General features: G+C 38.1%; 1 protein-coding gene across 6 annotated transcripts in view; it reads left to right on the plus strand.

Annotated features, from left to right (window-relative positions):
- The window catches only part of TRMT11 (tRNA methyltransferase 11 homolog), a 29,292-nt gene extending 16,591 nt beyond the window's left edge, over positions 1–12,701 (plus strand). For 5 of the 6 annotated variants that reach the window (XM_037390951.1, XM_037390950.1, XM_037390952.1 and 2 more), the window contains 4 exons: positions 222–294; positions 1,045–1,176; positions 4,474–4,594; positions 12,114–12,701. In XM_037390951.1, the coding sequence (XP_037246848.1) occupies positions 222–294; positions 1,045–1,176; positions 4,474–4,594; positions 12,114–12,245 (458 nt within the window). In that variant the 3' untranslated portion in view covers positions 12,246–12,701. Of the gene's footprint in view, positions 1–221; positions 295–1,044; positions 1,177–4,418; positions 4,595–12,113 lie in introns of those variants that run through there. The other variant, XM_037390954.1, reaches the window with a different exon arrangement.
- The last annotated feature ends 3,612 nt before the right edge of the window (positions 12,702–16,313 follow it).

Genomic DNA, 16,313 nt, shown 5'->3' on the forward strand with positions numbered 1-16,313 from the left:
AGGGCTTTCTGTGAAACAGTTTTAAAGTAACCTTTTGGAGCAAGAAACCTAATAGATCTTGAAGAAGTTACCTTTACTGACTTTTACTTGGTAAAATCTTTCGGGTTTTTTGACTTTCTATAAGCCACAGTTTATGCACCGTTGTATATATAACGTAATTGTATGTTATTTAGACAAAGGGTGAGGTTCTCATCTCTGCATTGTACACTTGCTTTGTATAGCACCATATGGTATCAGAGAAGCTACTCGCAGAACAGGTTCACAAAAGGAAACAGTTAAGTCAGCTGAAAGAAGGTAGGTAAGCTGTCTTGTCTGTTGTAGAATATAAATGTCTTAATGGAAACCCAGTTATAGTTTTAGAGTCTTTATTATTTCTTGGCTGGCTGTCAGCAGTTAAAAAGAAAGATAGTAATATTAATTAAAGAAGAAAAGACCTTTTTGTTCTGTTTGCAAAACTAGTGTGTTACTTCCCAAAATCCTCTTGTTTTTGTTCTCCCTGCTTATAATTTGCATGTGTTGAGATTGCAAATCCTATTTCTTGTCTCCGTGAGTCACCATTACCTTGTGTTTCCGATTCTCAGAAAGTTCTCTTCAGCTGTAAGCTGAAGCTGCAAAATCAGTCTAAAAAGCAATACCTCTATTTTACCGTAACCACCTCTCTTGGATTTCCACTGCTCCTTTTTCTTCAGTGATAACACATAGCTTCTCCACTGCCTGGCCTTCCTTGTCTTCTGCCTTTTACTCTAAACTGCCCTTAAAGATGTGCAAAATGACTGTTCTCAACATGCCTGTGATTCTTTGACTTCCACAAGTACTAAAGATGATAGTCTAAAGAGCCAGTAAGGGAATTGAGGAAGTCACGTTCCTCTTAGTAGAAGTTGTACTCCTAGATTGTCCTATGTAGTTTTGAAAGTGTCACATAGTGCTGTTTTGTGGTTTGTTTGTTTTTTTGGTTTAGGTGGTGGTTTTTGTTTTTTTATTTTTTATTAAAAATGCAGGTTTTACGTGTGCTTTTATGTTTACACTTGTAATTTTTTTGTTTAGCGCAGACAATCACATCTTCGTTTCATCCAATTACCATCTAAGTGACATCTTTTTTGACCTGTTGAAGTTTGCAGCAGAATATCTGGTGATGGGAGGAAGATTAGTTTACTGGCTGCCGATATACAGGCCTGAGTATGTATTCTTAATTTCTCTTAAGTAGTATGTCAGAACAGATGCTACATTCTCACTGTGCTTGCTTTTGGGGCATAGTACAGCTGAAACTTCCATAATACTAGTACTTAGGAGTAATGCTCAGACTTCATATTTCAAAACTTCATATGAGGGAAAGCACATTTTGAAATAAGGTTTTTGGATGGAAATAATTCCTGACTGTTACCAAAAAGAAAAAGCCTTTACATGTCCTTGCAAATACATGTCCAATGGGTTGAGGTTTAAGCTTAGAAAATTAAACTTTCAAGGTGTAGATCAATTTCTAAGATAGTAGTAGTAAGGCTGTTATTAATGTGTTTCTACTAGAGTAGTTGATAGAGATACATGACAAGGTCCTGCAAGAGAACATTCTTGGCTGTTTGGGGTTTGGCACTATAATTTAGCTTTCTTCTGGGAAAAGTCAAGTGACCAAGAGACTGGAGTGAGAGGCAGGATGCGTAGGGGAGTAGCCCTGTTAAGGACGAGAGAGGCCAGCAGAGACTGCAGGATGCTGCCTGCTCAGTAGTGCAGCCTGGGATTAGAACTGGGCTTAAAAGGAAAGACATCTGGTTGCATACCTTACTTCAGCATCTCTTAGATAAGGTTTTGAGGGTTGGGTGGGTTTTTTTGGTGGTTTTATTTTTCAGAACTATTTCACAGTAAAGTGGGAAGTTGATGTACAATAGCTGTTTCTGATTATCTTCCAGATGTAGATGTACTCTGAAGGTAGCTTCTACAATGTCATATGTTTCTATGTAGAATCAAACTGTACTGATATATAAAGTGGTGGTTGTGCCTGGTTTCATCATGTAAATGGCTTGTGACAGTCCTACATATTATTATTAGATGCTGTTTTGAAACTGTGGAAATCAAAAGGAGCCATTTCTGTTAACAATTTTCATGACAGAAGAGTGCACTTAGTAGCTTGCATTTTTTTTTAATGATATAATTGGTATCTTAGACTTTTTTTTTCTTGTAAGACTATTCGTAAACAAAATAATAAATGCCATTAACACTATTATAGCTAATTGTTCAAAATATCTGCCTATACTTGCTTTTAGCCCTGACAAATCATGGGTGATTTGTGAATTCTTAGATTTCCGTGTCAATAAACTCTGTTTTGAATTACTGAGTTTATTCTGTGTGTCAAGATACCAGAGCTTTTTGTCTGCTCATTGAACTTTGGTAAGAGGATGCTTCCTCAGTATACAGCAGTATGAAGTGTTTAACTTTAGATAAGTATGAACTGCATGTTCTGGTTCTACTTCAGTTGCTGTTTTGGGGAGGTCAGCTCTCTCAAGCTGTAGTTGGGTTGCCTCTTAGTGAATTTGTACATACTACTATGGATTGAAATACTGAAGTCACTATCACAGAATATTAGTATAGTCACTTTATTTTCAGCTGTAACGATGAACACAGGAACAAACATTAAAGCAGGTATGCGAGGGGAAGATAAGATACTGTCTACTAATGTTGTGTTATCAGATATCCCTTGGCAACACCTGCCATCAGATTCATGTGTTGTTTGAGATCCTTGTGTATTACCTTAAATTCAAAACAAACCTGGATTAAAATGGATGTCTGTTAAAACTACTGCTACTATATTTCTTGATATTTCTTGTCCTGAGTTTTACCTGAAAGAGTGTAGAAATATATGCACTAATGCTAACAGACGAGGCTTTTTAACAAAGCGATAATGATCTCTCCCTCTGCAAGATAGAATCTCACTCCAAAGTTTACTCTTTCAATCTGACATTGAAATCATTGTTGAGTCTGAATTCTTTTAATTCCTTTGCAGCCAGGCTTTTGTATGGTTATGAAGAGAAACTTTTAAGATGTTGTGGCAGAGTGCCTACCTTTCTTTGTAAGAGAAAGAGGCAGCTTGGTAGAACTAGATGCACCAAAAGTCTTGTGTAATAGAAAAAAACAATTGAGAATTAATTTCACTCTCCTTTGTCAAAAGCATATTCTGACTTCGTCTAGCAGTAGTGACTTGATTCCAGACGTGAGAAGTGACTGAAGGGTTGTTTTGCAATCTTGACGTTTTGAAACAATGCAAAGAGGCAGTACTGTTTGGGGTTTTTCCTATTTACAAGTCTGTGTTTGGTATTGTCTTACTTGTTTAACAGCTCACTATTATCTTTAAGAAATGTCAAGATTTCCATCAGCACCTAGATGGGTCCTGTTTTGAGTTGTGTTATATTTGCCTTCTCTTTCTCCCAGAACAATGCATTTACTTTGTAAAGTGCATTCAGAAAATCTACTTTTCAGGAAAAATATGAATCTCATCCTTCGTATCTTTTAAGTTTAAGTGATACATGTGAAAGTTGTTCAGTTCTGCTTTTCAATGTCAGACTTCTGCTGACCCCCAAGTATTGGGGACTCAGGAGAGCAAGCATTTTTTACGAAATTACAGTCACTGACAATACCATACACCATTTTCTGTATTATGGTGTAGTAATTATTACAGGAAAGCTTATTACAAAAACTGAGACTAAATGGCTGATTTATATGTTTCAGTGTATATATATTGATCTCATGTTTATCTTAGTAGCTAGGTCAATACTTTTTGCTCCTGTAGTCCCATACAAAGCTCTTAAATCCTTAAATTCCTCTTTCAGCATTTAAAGAAATAGAAGGATCGAAAGCAACCTAGAGAAAGTTCTTTAGGAAGTAGTATGCTTATGAAGTGGGGGCATTTAAAACACTGTAACTTTTTCCTTCTATAGACAGGATTTAATTGCAAGCCAGTGTTGCTACCATCTGATGTTAAAGGATAATGGATTTTTTTTCTCTTCCCTTTAGAAAGAGTAATTATAAAGTGATGGATTTCTAACACCAAATTCTAAAGTCCGGGAATGTCACTGCCTAATAAAAGCTGGTTTACTGTGATTTGACATTGAAGTGTAATGGTCTCCTTTTAGGGAGCCAGAGATAAGTCTCTTGGTCCTGCAACTTTATATGTTGACTGTGGAATACATTTTTCAAATCACAGCTCTGACTGGATAAGTTACTACTCCTGATTGGTTGAGATATTTTCTACTTGAAATGATAGAGACAGGCTTGTGTACATACAATAAAGTCATGTAAATACATGTAGAAAGTGTATGTATGTGTCTCTTTACTCTGGAGCACCAATACCTGAATTTCTTCAATCAAATTAATATGGGTAGCAACTTTCGTGTAAGCCATTTTGTGAAGAATCTGTATTAATTTTGTTTCAGATGCAAGCCTTCCAATTCATGAGCTTACAGCTCTATGAATGTTTATTACTTCCAGATACACAGAAGAGATCATTCCTCGCCACCCGTGCCTGAAACTTATTAGCAACTGTGAGCAGATGCTTTCCAGCCACACATCAAGGCGCCTGATAACCATGGAAAAGGTGAAAGAATTCAAGGTAAGCTTGAATTCTTGATTGTATAAAATAGTAGCTATTGCATTCATGAAAAGTTTGTGCTATTTGGCATTTGATCCTTATTTCCATCACACTGTACTTTTTTTATGATGAGAGTTAAGAGCTTTTGTAAAACCTCCACACGTTTCTTTAAAATAGACTGAGCAGTGATTTAAGGGATTGTTCTGGGTTTGATGTCTTTCTTCCTTTTTCTCCTCACTTTTCGTCCTGAGCAAGCCACTTAATAGTGTGAAAGAGATCTTTGAACTTACAGTTACTTGGGAAAGTTGCATATGCTTTTCAAGGAAAACTGAACTCTGTGAATCCCATCCACAGAGATGCCAAGATGCCCAAGTTCCCGTTGATTCCAAAGCGTAATTTGATGCCCAAGTAAATACTAAATGCTTTTGTGGGTCTTGCAGGGCAGGTAAACCGTATTCAGTTCTGTTACTTCATTTTCAAAGTGGTACTTCTCTAGCTTTAGAAATAGTATTGTAGCTGTGACATAAGCCAGCATGACTCGCTATACTTTTTTTTTGTTGTTTTGGGACGTACTTAAGTGCCTCTCCTGAGGCGTTGGGACCAGGGAATGCTGCATTCTGTCAGGTTTCCTTTCCTTTCTTGCTGCTTCTCTTGCCTAGCACTGTTAAGAGATGCTAAGCAAAGGTAAAGCAAATTCTTAATGAAAACACATGCAAACAGCGAGTAAGTGTTTTTTAGTACATTCCTTGTCAGTTGCAAGAGCTATTTTAAATGACAGGAGATACAGTCAGACTGCTGTGTCTGCATGGTGCTTGCACTAATAACACAGCAGGGTTTCAGTACTGCATTCATAATGCTAATGATGACTGAGATTCTCAAGCAACACCTGAATTTTTGTAAAACACTGTATGTGAAGTTCAGAGTCAGAGCTGCCAACTTTACCAGTAGCGAAGCAAGAGGGTAAATTATGAAAGTTTTTGATGTGCGTCTCGGAGTGTTCATGGAGGAGTAAAAAACCAGGAGTTTTGTTACTGCCAGTGCTCTAGGATGACATGTTCTAATTTAAAAAATATATCCAGCCTTCTATGAATAGAGTTTCATTAGTTGTTATTCTTGTTTTGTGCATCACCTGTTCTTCAGTACGTGCTTTGACAGGTTCATGTCTGGAAGTGCTTAGCTTTGGGCACCTGAGTCGAGTTGGCAGGCTTACTGCTTAGGTAAAACTGTGCAGGTGCTTATGCTAAGGACTCCAGTTGTCTTTTAGATAATTTAAAGATACCAGAACACATGTACAGTTTCTGACGATGCAAAACTTGTCCAAGTAACAAACTGCATATTGACTCCTTAGCCAGTGACTGCTTTTTTTTAGGGTCTTGTTTGGTGTCTAACTATCCAAGATTTCACTACCCTTTTGTCCCTTACCTGGGATGTGTTTTTCCTGTCTTAATATCCTGAACAGCCTTTGAATTGGATACTTCTGACTCACTGGGTATGTTCATAAAATTCAATAGCTGGAGCTTTGGCCATTTGTCTTTTTCCAAAATGGAAGAGTGAATTTTTGCGAATATGCAAGCTTTTATGTTTCCAAACAGTTCTCGTCTGCCTTACCAAACTGGTTTGTAACAGTCTCAAATGCCTTTTAATTCAGCTTAGTTTGGTACTTGGAAGGGGCTAAGAAGTTTTACAAATCGTGTAGTGTCATTATGCAGTCCTTTGGTTTCCCCAGTGTTTGCCACCAATAATGCATTGCACATTTCACAGCAAACTTGATTTCAGCATTAAGACTAAATTCTTAACAAGAAATGAATCCAGTTAACGAACGTGAAATTGATGGTGCAATTTGATTGTGCTTGTACTATAAAGGACACCAAAGTGAATGCAAAAAGTGCATATGTCTAGTTGAAGTATTAATCTATCATAATTAATCATAAGCATGAAGATCATAAAGGTTGAATTAAAAAAAACCTCACAAAAGGTGCTATGTAACTCATCTTGTAAGCATCCAGTTTGTTCTATTTAAGTTTACGATGATATCATGCCAACTGGAAAAGATTTCTTACTGAACACAGTTTTGATATGAATAGGCTTTTCCAGCATGTGCACAATATGCACAGAAGAGTTGCTTGGGTTTTAATATTTAAGGCTTTTTTTTGGGCAACCATGGTGGTCATTAGTAACTCCCCTGCTCCCCAGTCTTAAATTATAGTGACAATAATAAAAATGAATGAAAGCAGTTGTTGTGGAGGGCAGCTAGCAGCAGCCAACTAGCGACTCCTAGTCTTCTAAAACTCTGAAGGCAGAAGAATAAGAGAAGTGAAGAACTGAAGTGTGGAACAGGAGAGGAACAAAACAGAAGTGATATGAAGTGAGAGCTTACTAGCCTATTGTATTACTTTTTTCTTTGGACGTTAGTGTCCCTTCTTCCGGTAGTAAATGGATATGGGTCTCCCCAGTATCTCTCTAAACCTGAAACAAAACTTTCTAATTGATATTATAGTAGGCAGGACTGTGTGTGAGTCTACCTTCATTGAACTGTGAAGGGAGGCTTTTTTTAAGCGGTGAACACCAGTTCAACTCTCCAAAGACTGTAGGCATTCATATATAAATACAGTGGTAGTGCGAGAATGAGAAGCTGTTGGCCAAGCAGATTTGTGTTGTAATATCTGTTGACTGTGGTATCATAGGAGTTCAGCCTTCTGCTTTAAGTCCGAAGAGGTTTGAACCAATTGTTCCAGCCTGAATCAAGTGAAAATGTACCTTCTATTGTGCCAGTATATTTTTCAAAAGCTGTAAAAAATATAGTGATGTAAGGCTAAAGGGTCTCAGTCTGTGCCACCTATATCTGAATTGTCACGGTGATTTTTTTTCTTTAAATGTGAAATAACTGGTAAGTGGTTAATCAGTAGGAAAACTGGAGTATAAAAACTTACTACCACGAGGGTTCTTGGGAATTTATATCTGGTGATAAATCAGCTGTTTCCAGAAGCGGTAGACTTACTGACTGTTTAACTGTAGGGTTGTTTGGTGTTCCCTTTCTTTACAACACTATGTCTAGCTTGTTGCTTTCCCCATGCTGAATTATTTCAGCTATTGCTGAATTACTTGTTTCATTCCTCTGCTCGCTGTCTTACAGAAATATATAGTATCTATTTGGCTGGTCAATGCTACCTAGTTCTGAAGTTACTAATCAGGACTTGTTAAGAAAATATTGAAGGAAAAATCTGTAATAAGGGCTAAAAGTGACACCTAGAAGTTATGCACCAAGGTGAAACAGAAAACTTGACTGAAGGATGAACTTTGAGCATATGACTGCCCAGGAAAGGACTCTGGAGCATCGGGCATACAAATCCACCACTCAGAATGGGTCCAGCATTTCCATGCCACACGGTCACTCCAGAGTTGTTACTGGTGTAGAATTTTTCCTACTGAATTTAGCAGTGTCTTTTCCTGGATATGACCCTGTTGTCTCTGATTTGGAAACTGCTTCTTGTTGTTTATAGCTGTATAACATTACTACAAGTGGTTTCTGTAGCTACTGTCCAGCACCAGATGTAGAGTGGTAGGAAGCTGTGATAGTGCTAGCAAGATTTTTTTTTTTTTAAACAGAAACTGAATGTGGGTAATTACCCTGAGGCTGAACTTGAGGTGTGCTAGATTCACAAAAATCTTCAGAATATCACTTCACATTCATCATGATTTAAATAAAAATAAAGCTTTCTTGTTATGTTTAAGCTTCCTTTTTCTTCCATCTCTTTCATTATTTATTGAAGATCTGTAACACTTTTTTAGTGTTGTCTTTTGAACAAATGAGATTTGAGTTGAAAACTCAAATTAGCTAGAAGCTAATTAGCTAGAAGCAATTCGGTAGCATGCAGTTTGACAAGGGCTTTGTTGGCTTTCAGTTGTCACAGAAGTCATCACAAAACATTTCAGAGCAGAAGTTTTACGTGATAACTGTTGTTTGCGATTATTCTGCTGTTTTGAGAACTTAAATTGTTCAAAGTGAGAACCAAGGATGGTGATAAAACCAGGGGTTAACTAACATCTTCAGTTCTGGCTTACAAATAAAGGAAGAAGTCTTTATCATCTTGGTAGCGCTGGCAGACTGGGGAAAGAGCTGACTTAGTGCCAGGCAGGCTGATCATTGCTGTCTTGGAAATGATTTCTTGGGAAGTCTCACTGTTTTGTGTTGAATAACCATTTACAAACTTTGGACCTTGAAAAAGATGACCAGTTGTTTCAAAGTAAGTAAGTGGAAGAAAGCTACTCATCCCTAGATGCAGCTGTATGTCATTGTGATACAGTACTGCTTATTGCTCCTCCAGTGTGTCATGTTAAGAGAAGGAAAGAGACTATCTCCCTTCAAATACTGTGGTTCAACTCCATTCCGTGAATTTAAACTTTTTTGGTTTTTTTTAAAAAAAAAGGCAAGAGAAAAGAAAAAAACCTCCATATTAACTGCCCTGGACAGTTAATGCACTTGAAGGAGAGTTGATGCTGATATTGACACCCTCCATAAGAGATCTTCTTTTACTGCAAAACATTCCTGTCAGATATTTAGAGTGCATATTCTACCAATTTATATTACTCAAGGTAGAGCTTGACTGAGAATGTTTGGCTGGCTTCCTTATTGAAACGAGCTGGTGCCTGATTCCCAGATAAATTCTAGTGCAAATAGTCACAGTAAATTGTTTCATGAAGATTATTTTTGACAAGTTCTTATTTCTGTAGAGTTAAATGCAGCCTATCCCTAGTGTTTAGATTGTACCCATTCAGTTTGCCAGGTAGATAAAAAATACCCTAAGTTAGAATTTGTTCAGAAATCATTAGTCTCTGAAATACAAGAATTCCTTTTACTTTGATCAGTTCTCATGTTGCCCATAAACCTGTTTTGACTACTGAATGTCAACAGTGAGTGGCATCTACAGGTACTTCAGGATTTCTTATTTTCTTTTTCGTTTTTTAAGAAGCAATTCCCAATCTACTATTTTTCTTTAAAGCAATTACCATCTTTATTGGACAGTGATGTCTGTACAGAGGAGAGATAGGAAATGAAAGCTCTTAAGCTGGAATTACTGTCATGCAGGCCAGGAGCTGCTTTTGTAAACTCTCCCAAGAAATCTGTGCCTGACTGCAGACCTCTTGCCTATCAAGCAGTGATTTGCATAGCTTTTGAGGCCTGCCTGGATTGATAAAATGGATTCTGCTGTGGAGTGATGTACCAAACCTGTTTCCATTTGGTGAATGCAGGCGCTCCTCTTACAGCTGTGTGTTTAACCTGAAGTTTGTTCTCGTACATTACCATATCCTGTCTTTGCCCTAACCAGCTTGGGGATAGAGAGGGTAGTTATTTTCTTCCTTCCTCCCTTCATCCTGAATCAGCGTTTCATTACTTAAGATGAATGGTGTACAGATGTGTGACCTCTTAGAGGCTGTGGGGATTAATTTTTATGTTAAAATACTGTTGACCCATATATCATTATCCTTCAGGGTCAAATATTCCATCTATTTCTCAAAACAAGCAAATTATATAGAATTACCATTAAAACACATCCCAAAGTTATAAAAATATATTCTATGTTTAGGTCAAAGAAGGATTGCTGACCTGCAAATTCAGGGGAAGAGTAAGTGCTCTTTTCCTCAGAGTGGTCCTGTATAAGAGACCTAGAGGAGTGCGTAAAGGCTGACTGTGAGAGGGGCATGTCAGAACTCCTCCTTGTTTCCTCTCTGCCTGTATATTTATTTTTTTTACATGGATATGTTAAAAGCGTATTGATTATCAGCCTAAGAATGGTCTTGGAGATGGCAGTCTCTCACAGGCGACCAAAAGACAATAGATAGTACTGTGTCTGCAGTGGGTTTATCAAGGTCATTTTCTCCTGTGATTTTCCAACAGTGCACTACTTAAATAGAACTGATTTGCTGCTACTGGTGTACATGCTTTACATGTTCGATATCCACGTGACGCTTAACATTTAGCAAGTTAATTGAAGCCAGTGGCATGCTGCTGGTTATCTGGTAGGATGGGAGAGAACTCCTTCACAGAATATCTCACGGTGTCCAGAAGAGGGCACTTACACCTGCACACAAACGTCTTGCTGTGTTGAAAAACTTTTTGTTTCACTCCTTTAGAATGCATATTGGGACATCCAAAGGAAGATGAGGTGTTGATCTTGCTAGGTGAGAGCCTGGAAAGGCTACAAAATAGCTAAAGGGGGAGATTGTCCCCTAGGATTTAGTTCAACCTTACAGTGTAGTACTTGTAGTATGAAAATATTGACTTAAATCTACTTTTGTGTTCCTGCTGCTTATGTTAAAGCATGCCACAGCAACCTTGTTTTCAAATATCAACAAATAACTCTGAACTGTAAACTTAAGTATTGAAGCAATCTGTATGTTGCTGCATTGCTTAAAAATTTATAACAATGAGCATGCATTGAGGAGAAACATTTAGTGGAATAGAGGTTTAGTTCTCTTGTATGCTTGCTTTTATTTTCTCTTTGCACAGTTCAGTTGTTCTATGCGAGGCTGCTTATCTCAATTCCATCTTGCTATTGAGCATAATAAACTGACATCAACCTTAAGCGTAAAACTTTTAAAAGTTGCCATCAGTTTTCTTTAGCATTCAGTTTGATGTATTGTTTATCTTACTTGTCTACTAATGTTATCAATACTGCATCTTAATTGTATAAAGCCACAGTACATGATGAACTAAACCTTTGTATATACAATAGGCAAATTTTCTAAACTATATACTTGGCTGATGTCAAATAGGTATTACTTGTAGGGATTTACTGTTTCAACTTTAACTTCCAGAAGTAGGTGAATACTGCACAAGAAAAAAATCCTGTGATCGTGCTTCTTCAGTAACTGTAGGAATGCAATTTAGTCATTTGTGTTCCTCTTCTGTTTGTACCTGCCTTCCACAAACCTCTGAGTGATTGAATTCTCCAGATGGTATTTTTTCTGGAAACTAACCTTTATATTTTCCTTTATAAAAGTCTGTGTGGCATAGTACCTGTGCTCTCATTCATTCATGCAAGAGTTGGAATCTCGTGATGTTAGCAGAGATATTTCCAGTGATGCAGTGCTATTAAAACTTCAAATGTCTGGTACTGACTGCTTGCGTCATTTTGCTGTACAGAGTAGAATAATTAAAATTTGAATGAGTACATTAAAAAACTCCAAACAAAACCACCACCAACCCCCCCCTTGTCTGCTTACAGCTTGTATTTGAACAATGTCAAATGAGAATCCATTGCATAAGGATTTTAATTTCTGCTAAATGTTAAGACTTTGCAGTAGGATGCATATGTTCCTGTTAATCCTAATGGAAACCTTAGCATTGTATCTTTGAAATTTTTTAATCAATCTAGTGACTTAAATGTTTGCCTTAATGTTTGACCTAAATTGTAAAAAAAAACCCCAACAACTTTAAGCTTGCTTGCAGTTGTTTGAAAAAGTCTGGAGGAAAACCAATGGCGATGCATGTTGAACATACTACTGTGAAATCTAATGCTTGCATTTTGATGCCATGCAGGATCAAGAGCAGAATTCTTACTTGTTGGATGGTCAGTATATGCCGTACAGGGGACACAATTCTTTCCGTGAGAAGTATTTCAGTGGTGTGACGAAGAGGATTGCCAAGGAAGAAAAAGACAATCAGAAGTAAAATATAGTATAAACAGATTAAAAAAATGAGGAAAGAATGAAGATCATGTTTCTTTGTAAGGACATCTGGATATGAACATTCATTTGGATGCTTCAGAAAAATAAATACTGCTTTTAATTTTAAAACAAGATGAAACCCACAACACAGGTTGAGAGCAGTTCTTTTTAATTAGCTTTGTTTATAGCAGATTTTATTGTACAAGTTTTTTGAGTCTTATTTAATTTATATTTGTACTTGCAAGTACTAATGATGATTGACTAAAACCATTATTATTGTTCTTTCACCATTAACGTTTACAAAAAAGTAGTAGTATTATTTGGCAGATTTAACTGTGAACATCTGCCTGTTTTAGAAACACGTGGTGGTGATCAAGGGTTGTTTATTAAGAAGATTATTTTCATTTGTTTTGTTTTTTTGTAAATGGTATCCAATAAAACAAAAGATTGTTGTGAGGTTTTTTTTAATTGTTGCATGCAATAACTACTCTGGCTGAGGCCAGAAGTGTTTAAAACAAACAAAAACCACAAAGAAACAAATGTGCACGCACCCCCCCCACCCCACCCCCCCCCCAAAGAAAAAGCCTCTGTGACCTGACAGACTCTGGAGAGCCTATTAAACCCTGTGAAGCCTGTCCACATCTGAAGCTCATCTGTACCTTGGATTTGCTTTTGCATTCCTAAACCTTGACTTTTGGTCAAGCCAACTGTCTGCAGTTTTTGGTTCAGAAACTGATAGTTAAAGCAGTAACAACAACAGCATAAAATCAGTAATGGTTCCCTAATGGTATTAAGCTTAATCAAATCTTTGAAATTGAAGCTGTATTTGTTGAACAGCAAACTTTGCTGAATCCACACCATGTCCATCATGAAAATGCCTCATTTGAAAACCACTAAGCCCATTAATTCAGGATGTTAATGGCTCTTCTCATTTTAGTGGTCAAATATTCTTCAGCAGGGCGTTGGTGAACATATGTATTTGGTCCAGCCGGAGGAAGCCTTGCTTCTCAACTTGTTGCATGATTGTGGTCATGTTACAATCTTTGTAGATCATAATCTTTAAGTGCTGCTTTCAGTGATACCTAGGAAGGCACAAGTCATTATGTGTACCTGATCAAGTTCATCAATTTGCTCTTCTGTTTGTTGTGGTCCTCAGCTGCAGCAGGGAGAGCTCGCACACTCAATGACAACTTTGTCTGACCTTCTGGATCTAATCTGTGGTGTGTTAGGAAGTTCTGAAATAGTGATTTATTTTCTGTGTTTCCATTATAAATCACTTTGTTTTGAGACTTTTTAATGTCAGCCATATAATAGTTGTTCTGGGCTAAACTTGGAGTGAGATCAAAGCTCAGAGAATTTTTCAAAAGCAGAATTTGAATTGATCACTTTCAAATATTACATCAAGAAATTACTGCTTCTGAAAACCTGTCTTCATATAACTTCTGACTTCAATTTTAGCATTACAATTTGGCATTCAGCTTTTAATACTTCAGAAATTAAAATTACTTTCTGTTCTTCATAGGCAAGGAATTTTTCTAGATGGATTTATTATGCATTTATAACTTCATTGTCATAAAAATTACCCTACATTGACATGATCTAAACAGTTATACAAGATTTAAGGTAGTGGCAAATCTGGCTCTGTCTATTCAAAGAGAATGATTTAGTTTATTTCTCCTCTGCGCAGTCCAACTTAATTTAGTCCACTCAGCAGTGGCGGTGTGGCCCCTGTTTAGCAGTTCATACATAACGGCTCTATCATTACTGATGAATACCATTTTGAACAGAAACTGTGAGTGTATTTGGGGTACTGCATCAAGATCCGCTCATCAAAAATAGTTCAGAATTGAAGTCAGATGTTCAAGCACTGCTGCTCCCCAACTTTAAAGCTATCATTTGGAAATATTTCTGATCTTTAAATTTCTCCTCACTTAATATGCGTGCTCTAGCCTATTGTACATGCAGACCTGCAAAGTGGAGGTGTTTATAGCTGTAGAGCCACGGCACAGTCCTTGCGCTCGCTCTAGCAAAGGACTGACAGGCAGGTCAGTTATCCTTTCGGCAGGATTTGGCCGTCGACGGCCGCGGTTTCTGGCACTTGTGTTCAATCTGGTTCCATGCAGTCTCTTTCTGTGAGGTTCCAGTTTCCTGTCCCTGGCAAGGAGGGCCAGTTCATGAGCCCACACTGAACTCACGCCATTGTCATTCTCTCCTTTGGGGTGGTTTGTGCCATTTTCCAGTTTCAAAAAATAAACGTTATTTTTGGAGCACTTTGTTGCGCTGCAGCAAATTGAATGGAGGGAGGACCTGAACGTGGCTGCAAGGTTCTATGGGCAGAGGCTGCTTCTGGCTGTAGGTAGTGATTTGTTGAGGCACCAAAGGGAAAGAGTCCCCTCTTCGCACAGAATCCCTTGACTTGGTGGTGGTCCTAGCTGCCAAGCCTCCCATGTATCTATGGGAAAAGGAAGCGGAAAAGTAGCGGAAATAGATTTTCTCTGCATTAATTTCATGCCCTACCTGTTCTCTCTAATACTTGTTTGAATTAATGGCCAATTTGAACAGGTTTGACAGAAGGTCAAGGTTTGATGAGGTCTGACAGGTAACGGGGAGCTACAAATTCTGTTAAAATAGGCAGAAGTGTTGAGGAAAGAGACCTAGTTAATCTCTTCCAAAGTAAAGGCTGTAATACCAGTTCAACTCTAAACATCAGAGAGCCCACATGCATATACCCAGAATATACCCAGAGCTTTTTTTAGAAGGAACATAAAGGTCTCGGCTGAACTTTCCACTTTTACTAAAGCTATGAGACCAACTCACAAAACCTGAAGACTCAGTAGTTTCTCCTTATCACTCTGGTGAGAGGAGTCAGGCAGATGTGTTAAGTTGCTGAACATCTCAAGGAGAGTGCAGTCCTCCATTTTAAACGATCCAAGAAACTGGTGTCTTACTAGGACAACATCTAACATCTAACATCTCCTCTAGCAGAGCAGGCTTTTTGTTCCCACAGCACCCGACTTTGTACCGCTACCGTGCGCTGCAGCAATGTCTGCTCACTGGTACAGACACTTCAACAGCAACTCTTGAAGTCTGGTTTTGGTGGATCCAGCCTTCCTTCTCTACCTGTTCAGCAGGGCTGGAAGACTGGTGGAAGTCCTTAACTGTTCGGCGTCTCTTCATTTTCCATTAGACTAATATTTTAGCTCAGAGTTGTGACTTAGAAGAGGGTCATAGGTCTCCATATGCATGGCAGTTGGCAGAAGGAAGTCAAATTTTTTTGAATTCTCAGTCAAGGCTTACCTGTCCAAAAATACTGAAAAACGCTGCTAAGAAGATAAAGTATGGGCTTTCTCTGAAGCTGATATTACTTAACTGTAGAGATATTATAAGGAGGAAAGACCTTAATAATTCTGAATCTTCTCTTTCCTTCTATCACTGCTTTTTAAGATTTCTTCTTAACGGTTATTTCCATTCCATATTTCCCCAGGACAGCTCCACAGTCTCAGGGCTACCAGCCAGAGAAGGGTGTCACAGAGATGGTGACTCTGTGACTTTGCACTGTCCTCTCGCCACAGGCTTTCCAGAGACAAAAATGTCCAGTTGGAGTGGGCAAGGCTGGAGCAGGTGATACACAGTGGTTACAGGTTTCCCTGCCAGACAACAAGCTCTGGAATTAGCTGACAGGAGGCTGATGAAGTCTTCAAAGGCAATGGTCGTTCTCTGCTGGCTTGGCTCCTGTCACCACCATGGTTTGCTTTTCTAACTCTCCATCCCTTCACAGAGAAGAAAAACTTAATGTATTCGTCCTTTGCAGTTTAGCTTGGTCTGCAAATTGAGGTCCAGAGTTGAACAAGGCTGTGTTTTCAGCCTGGAAACTTCTTTCCTATTCCTAAAAAAAATAGTTGTGGGTAGCTGGGGGAATGAAGAGACCAGTATCCTTCTCTGCCTTTCTCTTCTGTTTACTATTTGGAAAAAATGTGGGTTTTTAACTTTGTTCTCTGATTTCGTTGATTTTGATGATCGCATAATTTAAAACAGCAAAATGTATCATACCTGCCTTCATGCTACTCTTTGT

Source organism: Falco rusticolus, chromosome 6 (assembly GCF_015220075.1).
Source record: "Falco rusticolus isolate bFalRus1 chromosome 6, bFalRus1.pri, whole genome shotgun sequence".
Taxonomy (NCBI): Eukaryota; Metazoa; Chordata; class Aves; order Falconiformes; family Falconidae; genus Falco; species Falco rusticolus.